The sequence below is a fragment of the Myxocyprinus asiaticus genome, chromosome 18 (genome assembly GCF_019703515.2).
Source record: "Myxocyprinus asiaticus isolate MX2 ecotype Aquarium Trade chromosome 18, UBuf_Myxa_2, whole genome shotgun sequence".
NCBI classification, from domain to species: domain Eukaryota; kingdom Metazoa; phylum Chordata; class Actinopteri; order Cypriniformes; family Catostomidae; genus Myxocyprinus; species Myxocyprinus asiaticus.
Window position 1 is genome coordinate 16,248,617 of NC_059361.1, and position 13,266 is coordinate 16,261,882.

General features: G+C 44.9%; 1 protein-coding gene across 1 annotated transcript; it reads left to right on the plus strand.

The window, feature by feature from the left end:
• Positions 1-9,547: 9,547 nt before the first annotated feature.
• LOC127456357 (extracellular calcium-sensing receptor-like) lies at positions 9,548-13,266 on the plus strand. Its single transcript, XM_051724804.1, has 7 exons — positions 9,548-9,756; positions 10,009-10,297; positions 10,391-11,146; positions 11,260-11,487; positions 12,132-12,255; positions 12,417-12,889; positions 12,999-13,266. Exons 1-7 carry the CDS (start codon positions 9,548-9,550, stop codon positions 13,185-13,187), a joined length of 2,268 nt encoding a protein of 755 aa, XP_051580764.1. The 3' UTR covers positions 13,188-13,266.

Below are 13,266 nucleotides of genomic sequence, written 5' to 3' on the forward strand. Positions count from 1 at the left end.
AAGACACGCACACCTCATCTTCACAGATCTTAAGTGCAGGTTGAGTAGCAGGAGAGGGAGAAGGGGGGTTGTAGAAGGTGTTGATTTATGTGTGAAGTGAAGGTCAGAGCGGGAGTGGGGTGTGAGACTGGGCCTTTCAAATCTACAGTGTAGCAAATTAGCTTAAAAGGGAATTATTTATAATTAATTATAACTGGTTATACTTAATAATAAATATTTAGATTAGATCTTAGAATTAACTGTAGCAGAATCGATATTACAATTACTTGATCTGTCCGTCCAGCGAGCAGACAATATAATTATTTATCAACTCTTGGAAGATTACTTTCCTGGCCAAGGAACAATAGTCTTCCTACTTATACAGTGCTAGCAGTAGTTTAGCATGTAGCAAGGAGCAACATTCAGTGACTTTGAATTGTGAGCGGAACACAGAGACAATCAATCGTGAATATAAGGGATTTAATAAATGAAACTATAACTAACATACAAACAAACTAAGCAAAACATACATATATAGAATGAAGAAAAGTAAGGAAAAGAGAGAGAGAGAGAGAGAAAAGAATGGCAGTATTTCAAGGGTTTTAAAACTCTCAGTTAACCACAACCTAAATGAGAATCATCAGAGGCACAATTCACCTTAAAAGGGGTTCAAAGTTAAACGCGCATCTAATCAGTTGTAAATGGTTACTTGCATTGGTTTGTTGCTGAATAAGAGTCTTGATGCGGTAGACGAGGTTCTCGATGATTTCTTTAGGAGTGAGTTGAAGAAGTCCACAGGAAATCCACAAAGTTACTTGAAGGTAAACACTGCCAGAAGGTTAAACTCAAGAGAGAGTTTTGGAGTGGGTTGGTCTCAAGAAGAAGAAGTTTTGAGCGATGATTTCTTTGCGCTCTGGAGTTTTGATAGTTCATTGCCGCACCCATTTTGTGGGTGGAGTGGCCAATCAGAGGCATGCATTTTGAGCGGGAGAAACATCCTTTGTCTCCGTTTATGGCCCATTCGCATTTTATTGCTGATCTGGACCGCTAGTGCAGCTTTTAATTCAAAACATAGTAAGAATTGTTCGATGCATTTCACGATCACATGGTGTACATTATTGTGTGAGAAATAAAGGGAAGATCATTTTGATACCAAGAAGGTAACCTCCAGACGATATTAAAGCAGAGAAACACTCATACACTTGAATATAGGCATTTAACGTCTAACTAATACAAGTAAAGGGTTTTAACTAAGTTAATATGATAGGGGAATATACATACAACACATGCATATAGCAGATACATTTATAACTGCTTACTATGGCCTAAAATAGAGAAAATGTCTTTAGGTGTGTGTGTGACGTGTATTGGAATTACTGGAGACAGACAACTGCTCTGGTGCCTGGCACGGGGGGGGGGGGGGGTCACCCTCCTCTCTGTGGAATGTGTTTGAAGCTTGATGGAGACACTTCAGAGGAGGCCTGTTTTAGCATCCTTTTGATAGTGATAAAGACCATCTGCAATGGTTTGGGCCTGCATAACAACGGCTCACTGTACTTGCCTTTACACCTATACAGCTTCTTATCTGTGTGTTTGACTAACAATAATTCCTCCTTTTCCCCATGAAAATATTAAATACTATAAGGTAAAGATCATTCTTGTGTGCAGTCTGGGTTCCTCTATAGGTTTCTGGGCTGTGCTGGGTTATATTGGCTTTCTGGCTCTGTTGTGCTTTATTCTGGCTTATCTGGCTCACACACTGCCTGATATCTTTAATGAAGCCAAATTCATTGCATTCAGTATGCTCATATTCTGTGCTGTATGGATAACATTTATTCCAGCTTATATCAGTTCCCCTGGAAAATGTACTGTAGCTGTGGGGATAATTGCTCTTTTAGTCTCAAGCTTTGGTTTACATTTTTGTATATTTGCACCAAAATTTTATATCATCCTGTTTAATCCTGAACAAAATACAAAGCAACATGTGATGGGAAAGATGTCATCTAAGTTCTATTGAGAAATAAAACAACATGGCTACTGTATATTATAATTTCAGTGTTTTGTATTTTTTTATTTAAAAAATGTTACTGATTCATCAAATTCTTTTTATATAAAATTATTAAAACAAATCATCAACTTGTGCACTAAACATACGTTTTTTTTTACAAATATTTTATGATCAACGTTGTACTGGGTGGGTGGGCATGCTTGAAATCGTCCTGGTTACTTGCGTAACCTCCATTCCCTGATGGAGGGAACGAGACATTGTGTCGATGTAGTGACATTAGGGGTCACTCTTGGGAGCCCGAAACACCTCTGGTCTTTGATAAAAGGCCAATGAAAATTGGTGAGTGGTATTTGCATGCCACTCCCCCGGACATACGGTATAAAAGGAGCTGGTATGCAACCACTCATTCAGGTTTTATGCTGAGGAGCCGAGACAAGCTCCGGGCCATTTCAGCGGGAAGTTCAGCGTTGTGGCAGGAGGGACACAACGTCTCGTTCCCTCCATCAGGGAACGGAGGTTACGCAAGTAACCAGGATGTTCCCTATCTGTCACTCACTCGACGTTGTGTCAATGTAGTGACACTAGGGGTCCCTATACAAAATGCCGCAACTGGCTGAACTGTGTTACGTGAACTGGCGGTGTGTGATGGGCAGATGACTGTGTGCCTTGTAGCCAGTGCACTAGGCCAACACGTAACCTCCCCCAACATAGTTATGAGTGTCGAACAGCCCTTTGGGGACAAGTCGACTACCCAAAAGATAGAGACAGGCTAACCCAGTCGTGACCTCTTTTCCCCTTCTTTTTTCCACTCCCTAAAAAACAAGGGGGATTATCCGACTGGGCTGCCAGGTCTAGTCGGGGGGTGTCACTCCCAAGGGGAGGACACCGTGGAGACCACACCTCGCCCAAAGAGAGGGGGGGATATATAAGTGGAAAAATACATCACATGGTTTTGCCGACCATGTGGAGAGTCTCATGGTAGATCCTACCCAATGGGGGAGGAGTTACTACAAACATGGAGACTGTGGCAGAGGGGGCTCTGCCCAAGGAAGATGCAGTTTGCCAACAGGGAAACAAATTAGCGGAAGATATACATCGCATGGGGTTACCTTACAGGGAACCGCCACATACGGAGCACCTACCCCAGAACAGGGCTCTTAGTTAGCACGTGTACTGGGCTGGCAGTGAGTCTCTCCGAAAATTCGACTGCCACAGGGCTCGGAGGAAGACAACCAGGGAACATAGTTTGTGAACACTACTGGGAATTAATGGCACACATCTTCAGCTCAGAGGAGGTGAAAGGCGCTACGTGCAAGCGATACACCCGGCCGGCTATCCCGGGCTTATCCGCTTGTATTGCGTGCCACTACCTGGGATGAAACCGGTTCCAGCCGGAGGTTGTAGAACCTTGCAAAGGTGTTGGGTGTTGCCCAGCCCGCTGCTCTGCAAATGTCTGTTAGAGAGGCACCCCTGGACAGGGCCCAGGAGGCCGCTACACCCCTGGTAGTATGGGCTCGTAGCCCTACAGGGGGTGGCACATCCTGGGCGTGATATGCCATTGCTATGGCATCAGTGGGCGATCCTCTGCTTGGAGACATTACACTGTGCACCAAAGCAGACAAAGAGCTGCTCAGAGATCCTAAAGCTCTGTGTGCGATCCAAATAGATGCATAAAGCACGCACCGGACACAGAAATGACAGGGCTGGGTCTGCCTCCTCCTGGGGCAGCGCTCGCAGGTTCACCACCTGGTCCCTAAAAGGGGTCGTGGGAACCTTGGGCACATAGCCCGGTCGGGGTTTCAAGATCACGTGAGAGTAGCCGGACCGAACTCCAGGCACGTTTTGCTGACAGAGAACACTTGCAGGTCTCCTACCCTCTTGATGGAAGTGAGCGCAGTCAGGAGGGCAGTCTTCAAGGAGAGTGCCTTAAGCTCAGCTGACTGCAAAGGCTCAAAGGGGGCTCTCTGTAGACCCTGAAGAACTACAGAGAGGTCCCATGAGGGAACGAGGCACGGTCTGGAGGGGTTCAGCCTCCCGGCACCTCTCAGGAACCTGATGATCAGGTCGTGCTTCCCTAAGGACTTACTGTCCACTGTGTCATGGTGTGCTGCTATAGCAGCAACGTACACCTTCAAGGTGGAAGGGGACAGCCACCCTTCCAACCTCTCCTGCAGGAAGGAAAGCACTGATCTGACTGTCCATCTCTGGGGGTCTTCCTGTCGGGAAGAACACCACTTAGCGAACAGATGCCACTTAAAGGCATACAGGTGCCTCGTGATAGTGTCTACCACCTCTTAGGTCTACTGTGTCCCGTCCAGGGGCCAGATATGGAGATTCTAGAGGTCTGGTCACGGGTGCCAGATGGTGCCCCGTCCCTGAGAAAGAACGTCCTTCCTCAGGGGAATTCGCCGGGGGGGGGGGGGGGGCTGTCAAGACGAGCATGAGGTCTGAGAACCACATCTGGGTGGGCCAGTAGGGTGCTACCAGGATGACCTGCTCCTCATCCTCCCTGAGCTTGCACAGAGTCTGTGCAAGTAGGCTCACTGGGGGAAACGCATATTTGCATAGGCCAGGAGGCCAGCTGTGTGCCAGCGCATCTATGCCGAGGGGTGCCTCGGTCAGGGTGTACCAGAGCGGGCATTGGGAGGATTCTTGGGAGGCGAACAGGTCCACCTGTGCCTGTTTGAATCGACTCCAAATCAGCTGGACCACCTGAGGGTGGAGACTCCACTCTCCCCTGAAGGTAACCTGCCATGACAGCATGTCTGCTGTAGTGTTGAGGTTGCCCGGAATGTGAATGGCTCGCAGCGACTTGAAGTGCTGCCGACTCCAGAGGAGGAGACGGCGGGCGAGTTGTGACATACAACGAGAGCGCAGATCATCATGGCAGTTGACATATGCTACCGTTGCTGTGTTGTCTGTCCGAACTAACACGTGCTTGCCCTGGATCAATGGCCAGAACCTCCGCAGGGCGAGCAGAATTGCCAACAAATCGAGGCAGTTTATGTGCCAACGCAGCCGCGGGCCTGTCCATAAGCCGGCGGCTGCGTGCCCATTGAAAACAGCACCCCAGCCCGTCTTGGAGGCGTCTGTCATGACCACAATGCACCTGGAGACCTGATCTACGGGAATACCTGCCCGTAGAAACGACAGGTCGGCCAAGGGCTGAAGAGATGGTGACAGACCGGCGTGATGACCACGCGATGTGTCCCGCGGACTCGAGTCTAAAGCCAGTGCTGAAGCGGTCTCATATGTATCAACCCGAGCGGGGTGGCCACCACTGAAGATGCCATATGCCCCAGGAGCCTCTGAAAGAGTTTCAATGGAACCGCTGTTTTCTGTTTGAATGCCTTCAAACAGGCCAGCACCGACTGTGCACGCACGTTCATGAGGTATACCAGCAGGTGGGGTCTCGCGGCGGGGCGGAGCTCGAGGTGCCACACCATGTCATGGCCGTGCTGAGTCTAGGGACATTGAAGCACTTACCTGGCTCCTTGTGACCACCCCTGGAACAGCCTGGGATGGGGAAGAAGAGGCCTGTCCTCGCAACCCGTGGAAACTGTCACATCGGGTGAGTGCCACAGCTGGGTGTGCAGGGGCAGGGAGACTGCCGCTGGAGCGCCAGTCCTGCAAGGAAAAACCCATGGACGGTGGTCGTGATGATGACCGTGCACACTGGGTATGTGACCCAGGGAAGGAGGAAACTGCTCTTTTGCTGAACTGTTGGGTACCGCAGCCACTTGGGTATGCGGCGAAATCAAATAAAAAGGCAACAAATGATTCTCCACCCAGCCCTCCACCGGGGGATGGAGTGGTTTTACTACCAACTCCAATGCAGTGGGTTTCGTCGACCCTGGGTCGCACGTCTCAGGGGTGCTTTGACGACCTTTGTGGGTTCTTAGCGGCCGGCCGTGAGATGGGTGGCGTCTGCTTCCTGCGGTGGGCTCTACGCCAGGGCCAGGCCGAAGGGGCGGGCTGCGGCGGAGCCGGTGCAGTCACCGCAGGGGGACGCCCTTGGTGTTGAGCGACGGGGTGCGGGATCTTGAGCCACGACGGGGCAGGATATGCCGGATAGCCTTCATCTGCTGCTTCACCGTCGAGAACTGCTGGGCAAAGTCCTCGACGGTGTCACCGAATAGGCCAGCCTGGGAGATGGGGGCAGCAAGGAACCGTGTCTTGTGGGCCTCACCCATCTCGACCAGGTTGAGCCAAAGGTGGCAATCCTGGACCACTAATGTGGACATGGTCCACCTGAGAGACCGCGCCATGACCTTCGTTGCTCGGAGAGTGAGGTTGGTCGCTGAGTGCAGTTCCTGCATCAGATCTGGGGCGGAACTACCCTCGTGCAATTCTTTTAGCACCTTGGCTTGGTAGACCTGCAGGAGAGCCATGGCGTGCAGGGCAGAGGCGGCTTGTCCAGCAGCGCTGTAGGCTTTGGCCGTCAGGGATGACGTGAACCTACAGGGCTTGGACGGGAGCTTTGGGCGTCCGCACCAGGCGGCGGCGCTCTGCAGGCATAGGTGCACCACAAGCACCTTATCCACGGGGGGAATCGCCGTATAGCCCCTGGCCACCCCGCCATCGAGGGTAGTGAGGGCGGGGGAACTGAGAAATCGGGACCGGGCAGTAAAAGGTGCCTCCCACGATTTTTTCAGCTCCGCGTGCACTTCCGGGAAGAAAGGCACTGGAGCGGGGCATGGCTGCTTTGAGCAGCACTGTGAGCCCAGGTACCAATCCCAGGAAGAAAGCATGTCCGTCATCTCTGCATCAGCCTGTAACTGGGCAATTGACCCTGAAAGGGGAAGCCCAGCTGAGGCTTCTGCATCCGACTGGACAAGCCCGCTCTCCGATGCTGCGCTCGAGAGCTCATCAGCTTTGCTGGCTCCGAACAAGAGGTCGAACTCGCCATGAGACGAGCCGGCGGACTCATCCGGAAGCCCGATCGGGGCAGAGGAGCATGCTGGGGAATGGGAGGTCCGCGGGGGAATACCCGGCAGAAGCGATCCCATTGGAGTCCCCAAATTGCCCCCAGTGCTAGCCGCGCTGGCCTCAAACCCATAAGTAGAAGGACCGAGGCGGGGAGCTGCTGGGGTGGCTTGCTTTCTTACGAAAGCAAGCCACGACCGCAACGTTGCCATGGTCATGTTCTCGCAGTGAGAACATGAACCATCCACGAACGCTGCCTCCATGTGGGTCGTGCCCAGACACGAAAGACAGCGATCGTGATCGTCTGAAGTTGAGAGGTAATGACCGCAACCAGGAATAACACACAATCGGAAAGACATCTTTAAAAAGACGCGTCTTTTAAAAGACGTTCCGTGTGTGCCTCTCTTTTAGAGAAATATACTCTTTCAGAAAAATATACTCTATTTTTTCTGCCGAAGCGCCCAGGGGCGTTCTCTGCAGTGCACCAGTGCAGAGGAGGGAGAAGCCGCTGAAATGCGGCGTCAGATCCAGCAGAGGTGAATGAACAGTCGTGAGAATTCAGTTCAATGAGCATGACCATTCGGCTCCGAAGAGAAAATCTGAATGAGTGGTTGCATACCAGCTGCTTTTATACCCGTATGTCCGGGGCAGTGGCATGCAAATACCACTCGCCAATTTTCATTTGCCTTTTATCAAAGACCAGAGGTGTTTCGGGCTCCCAAGAGTGACCCCCTAGTGTCACTACATCGACACAACTTCGAGTGAGTGACAGATAGGGAACAGTTTCTTTTTCACTATAATTATTTTTTAAGCACTGTGTTATGTATTAATGCTTAACTAAAATTAATGACACTTTTATCAATGGAATTGGTAGGCCTGTTAATGTATCAAAATATTAGGATTAATAATTAGTCATGAAATTTGATTAAATTATTTTGTATTCATAATTATTTTCAAAAATATGCTAAAGACAAAAATATAAATGGTGAAATTTGCACTAGAGCACCATCTCTCCACGTGCCTGTTCCAAAATACTCTTGCAAGAGCAAGGCAGACGCAGTTTTTAGAGCCAGGCGCTGCAGTTGCTTTCTACCTGCTGCGCAAACTGCAAATACGATGGGAAAGGATTTGATGACGACACAGTTTAATGCTCATTGGCTTAAGCAACCGTGATTTTTTGTTCTCTTCTAAAATATTTGATTTAGAAAATTCCCAATAAAAGGCTCGTTACTGAGATTACAGTAGCGAGTAGAATTTGGCTGGCCATGTGAAACTAACATGGCAGCCCCTATGAAAAGACCCTCTCCATGTAGAATAAAACAGCTTTTATAAGGTTAGGGCATCTAGTCATTCTAAAAAAAATAAAAAATAAAAAAACTAGTATCTGTTATTAGAAAATTAGTCTTCACAGATAAAACACAAATTTTACAGTTGTAATAAAAATGTTTGCCATTAATAGATTTCATATGAAACTATAACATTTCTGTTATAATCCCAGTTACTGTGCAGTGAAAACATGATACATTTTAGTAATTTTTGTTTATGCATGGCACAACCTCTTTTTCTATAATGCTGAGAATGTTTAGCCATTTGAGAGGTTTGACTTTCTCCATAGCACTTTAAAGTAGAACATTTTCATTAAATTCAAATGGATTGCAGGAGTTTTATGCTATGTGCCACGATATCTAGTGGTGATGACTCAACAGTTGCACGCTCTGCTATCTTTGAAGCACACTGGTGTGTGTGCTGCGGTGGTTCATGCTTAAATAATATTGGCATATGTACATTTATAATAAAGCTAGGGGAGGGTGGGCTCCCCTAGCTGAATCTGGTTCCTCTCAAGGTTTTACTTTCCACTAACATTAAAGTACTTTCCTTGCCATAGTCACCTTTGGCTTGCTCACTGAGGGCTTTATGCTTTGTCTCCAACTTGTGTTTTTAAAGGTCCCAACATTGTCACTGCCAAGGCCATAATGGTCTATATAGTGGCACCCAAATGTGTGTGCATTGTGTACTCTATGCGTATGGTTGTTTGACAAGTAACATGGGTGCTTTATCAACATACAAATAAAACTGCTAAAAAACAAAACAAAAAAACATGCAAGCAGGCGATTGTTGGCACCCTCGAGACCTGAGAAATGTATCAATATATTTCTTATGCAATATGTTGGTTGAACACTACATTTAACATCGAAAAAAGAGACTATTTTTTACATTTTTTAAAATAAAATAAATCCCCAAATATTCTTTCATAAACACAAACACACACAAAACATTTCATTATCAACCAATTGAGCAAGTAAAAATACAGTATGAAGAAAATAATAAGTATAGGGTTTTTCAAAGTCTTTACTGGATACAAGGTCCAAATCTAAGTGCACAGTAAAAACTGACTATTTCAATATTCAATTTTTCAATTATTTCTCTCATGAATCAAATCATTCAAATCAAATCCTGAAAGCCAACACATTAGCTTGACTGTATTTCACCCTGGCTGAGCTCGCTTATGCCCTGCCCTATGAGGCCATTGCCTACATTCTGAATCATCCATCCATATTAATTATGTTTATAAAAGGGTAAATACTGTATCAGATCAACTGCATTTGGCAGTCACAGTTGAGCTCAATTTTTGGGATGTTTATCTTTCTTTACACACTCCTGCTTTTTCATCATTTTCAAGCAAAGGCGGAAAAGACTCTTTGCCGAATGATGGGAGACCCTAAGTACCCACTGCTGTCCAAGGATGGAGACGTAACAATTGGAGGAATTTTTGCAATCCACAGTAAAGAAACATTACCTTCATTTGAGTTTACACAAAAACCTCAAATTCTGTCATGCTCCAGGTTTGTTACATTGAAAACTACATGAGAAACATTAGAGCACAAATATTTAATACAAACATATTTTAAAGAAAATGCACTGTAACATATCTATAAATGTATTTAATAACTGCAAACGAGCAAAACATCTGGAGTGTTATTGTTTCAAGTATGAAGCATATGTACAATTTAAAAAAGTAAGAATAATCTTTATTTCCACCGTATTCATCTATTGATATAGTTGCTTTTCAGCCAATTGGTTTAATGTTTTCACAGTGTGAATCTGAGAGATTTTCGGATGGCACAGATCATGATCTTTGCCATTGAGGAGATTAACAGAAGTGAAAGTTTTCTTCCAAATGTTTCTATTGGATACAAAATTTACGATACCTGTAGTTCAATACTGTCTTCAATGAGTGCAACTATGTCAATGATGAATGATCAGGACACTGCAGCAGTTGACAGATGTAATGGACAGTCTCCTTTACATGCTATCATAGGGGAAACAGAGTCTTCTGCTACAGTGATTCTGTCCAGAACTACAGGACCTTTTAAAATTCCAGTGGTAAGAGGCAATAAAAGTACCTTTTTGACTTTGACACAATTAACATACTGCTGCTGTTTCATTGTATCTTGTGCTATATTTTTTTTTTTCCAGATAAGCCACGCAGCCTCATGTGAATGTCTCAGTAATAGGAAAGACTACCCCTCTTTCTTCAGAACTATTGCTAGTGATTATCACCAGAGCAGAGCACTTGCGTACATAATCAAGCACTTAGGCTGGTCTTGGGTGGGAGCTGTGCACAGTGACAATGACTATGGAAATAATGGAATGGCCATATTTCTGAAAACAGCCCAGGAGGAGGGCATTTGTGTAGAGTACTCTGAGAAATTCTACAGAACAGAGCCTGAAAAACTCCTAAAAGTGGTTGACATAATGAAAAAAAGCACAGCAAAAGTAATTGTTGCATTTATTTCATTTCTTGAGATGGGCTTACTAATTGAGCAGCTCAGTATTCAGAATATTACAGGCCTACAAGTGATTGGTGTGAAGAGCTGGGTAGCTTCAAATGAATACATCACTCCAAAAAGCTTTCGCGTGCTTGGGGGGGCACTGGGGGTTGCACTGAGAAAAATCAATATTGAAGGGTTTTCAGATTATGTTATAAAAACATTTTGGGATACAGCTTTTCCATGCACAGAGAGAGATGGGAATTCTTCTCAAAATACATTAAGTTGCAACAGATATCAGGATCTACTTGTGCTGAAAAATTACAATGAAGATGTACCTGAACTCAGATATTCAAGCTACGTATACAAAGCAGTGTATGCTGTGGCTTATGCACTACACAGTCTACTCAAGTGCAAAGAACAACAAGGTTGTGAGAAAGACCTGACAATACAACCACAGCAGGTAATAAAATAAAAAAAGAGTGCTAAACAGAGAAAAGAATAGAGCAAGAGGATAACCCTATTTCTATTTGACATTGTGTTAAAAAGCCTCAATTATAATGCCTTTTTCGCCAGGTGGTTGAGACTCTGAAAAAAGTTAATTTCACAGTAAAGTTTGGAGATCAGGTGTGGTTTGACAGCACTGGCGCTGCAGTAGCCCAGTATGAAGTCGTGAACTGGCAGCAGGACTCAGATGGATCATTCCACTTTAAACCAGTGGGTTACTATGATGCCTCAAAGCCCCCTCATCAGCATTTTGTGCTTAACACTGAAAACATAGTTTGGGCTGGAGGACAGCTGGAGGTAAATGGCAACTTGTTTGTCCTATAGTTTGTTTAAACTGGTGGAACAAAATGTTAACATTTTAATTAAATTCTTGTATTGTAAATACTTTTGTATTGTAAATACTATTGAAAACACATTATGTGTTCTGGGGAAAACAACGGCACAGTTTCCTTGCCTTCACATTTATACAGGTACTGTATATGGAATGTCAAACTTCAAAATATTAGATACTTGCACTGTAAATACTTATATATGAAAAAGGGAAACTTCATAAGGGTAAACTCGTTTTAAAAAAATAAAAAATAGGCTGAATGGCATAAATTCAGAGCAAAAAGGCCAAGTGACAATGCGTTTGATCAAGCTTAGAAAAGCAACGGCAGAGGGCTTTACTGAATGGTTTTTGGACAGTATTATTATGCATAGAAGACAGTACTATGCTATGCAGACTGAGTTATGGTGCACAATTTCTATAACTTTCTTTCAAATGATTGCTATTTTCCCAACAGTTATTCACAATATACTAGATTACAATAGCTCTAATTTTAGTGGTATGCTTCAAAGAACCAATTCTCTATTCTTAATCATATTAAAAGATTTATCTTCAATCTTCATTAAGTCATTAAGAAAACTGAATACAGTATATAATACATTTTGCCATGCAGAAGCCAAGGTCTGTGTGCAGTGAGAGCTGTCCACCAGGCATGAGAAAAGCTGCCCAGAAAGGAAGACCTGTCTGCTGTTATGACTGTATTCCATGTGCAGAAGGAGAGATCAGTAATGAGACAGGTAATATTCAGCCCATCTCAGAGTTTCAAAGAAAATTGGTTGGTTGTTCTTTTTGTGTTCTCCTTCTACTGTTTAAGATGCAGTTTCTTATTACAGGAGTTCATAAATGAAATCAATTTTCTTTTTGTCTCTAACAATAGTGATCACACCTTCCTTTTCAGATTCAAATAACTGCAAGCAGTGTCCAGGGGAATACTGGTCTAATGCTGAGAAAAATGAATGTGTGTTAAAGGCTGTAGAGTTTCTTTCATTCACAGAAGTTATGGGTACAGTGCTTGTTTTTTTCATATTGTTTGGAGTAGGATTAACTGTGCTAGTGGCTCTCCTGTTTTACAGCAAGAAGGACACCCCCATAGTAAAAGCCAACAACTCAGAATTGAGCTTCCTGCTGCTCTTCTCACTGACTCTGTGTTTTCTCTGTTCACTTACTTTCATCGGTCGGCCCACTGAGTGGTCCTGTATGTTGCGTCACACAGCGTTTGGGATAACTTTTGTCCTCTGTATCTCCTGTGTTCTGGGGAAAACAATAGTGGTGTTAATGGCCTTCAAGGCTGCACTTCCAGGAAACAGTGTCATGAAATGGTTTGGTCCTCTTCAACAGAAACTCAGCGTTCTTGCCTTTACACTTATACAGGTTCTTATCTGTGTGCTTTGGATTACAATATCTCCTCCTTTTCCCTGTGAAAATATGAAATACTATAAGGAAAAGATCATTCTTGAGTGCTGTTTGGGTTCTTCTATAGGTTTCTGGACTGTGCTGGGTTATATTGGCCTGCTGGCACTGTTGTGCTTCATTCTGGCTTTTCTGGCTCGTACCCTACCTGATAACTTTAATGAAGCCAAATTCATCACATTCAGTATGCTTATATTCTGTGCTGTATGGATCACATTTATTCCAGCTTATGTCAGTTCTCTTGGAAAATTTACTGTAGCTGTGGAGATATTTGCCATTTTAGCCTCAAGCTTTGGTTTACTTTGTTGTATATTTGCACCAAAATGTTATATCATCCT

Coding starts and splice junctions, on each gene's coding strand:
- LOC127456357 (XM_051724804.1), top strand. CDS start 9,548: ATGTTTATCTTTCTTTACACACTCCTGCTTTTTCATCATTTTCAAGCA. Junction 10,298..10,390: donor GACCTTTTAAAATTCCAGTG/GTAAGAGGCAAT, acceptor TTTTTTTTCCAG/ATAAGCCACGCAGCCTCATG. Junction 11,147..11,259: donor TGACAATACAACCACAGCAG/GTAATAAAATAA, acceptor CTTTTTCGCCAG/GTGGTTGAGACTCTGAAAAA.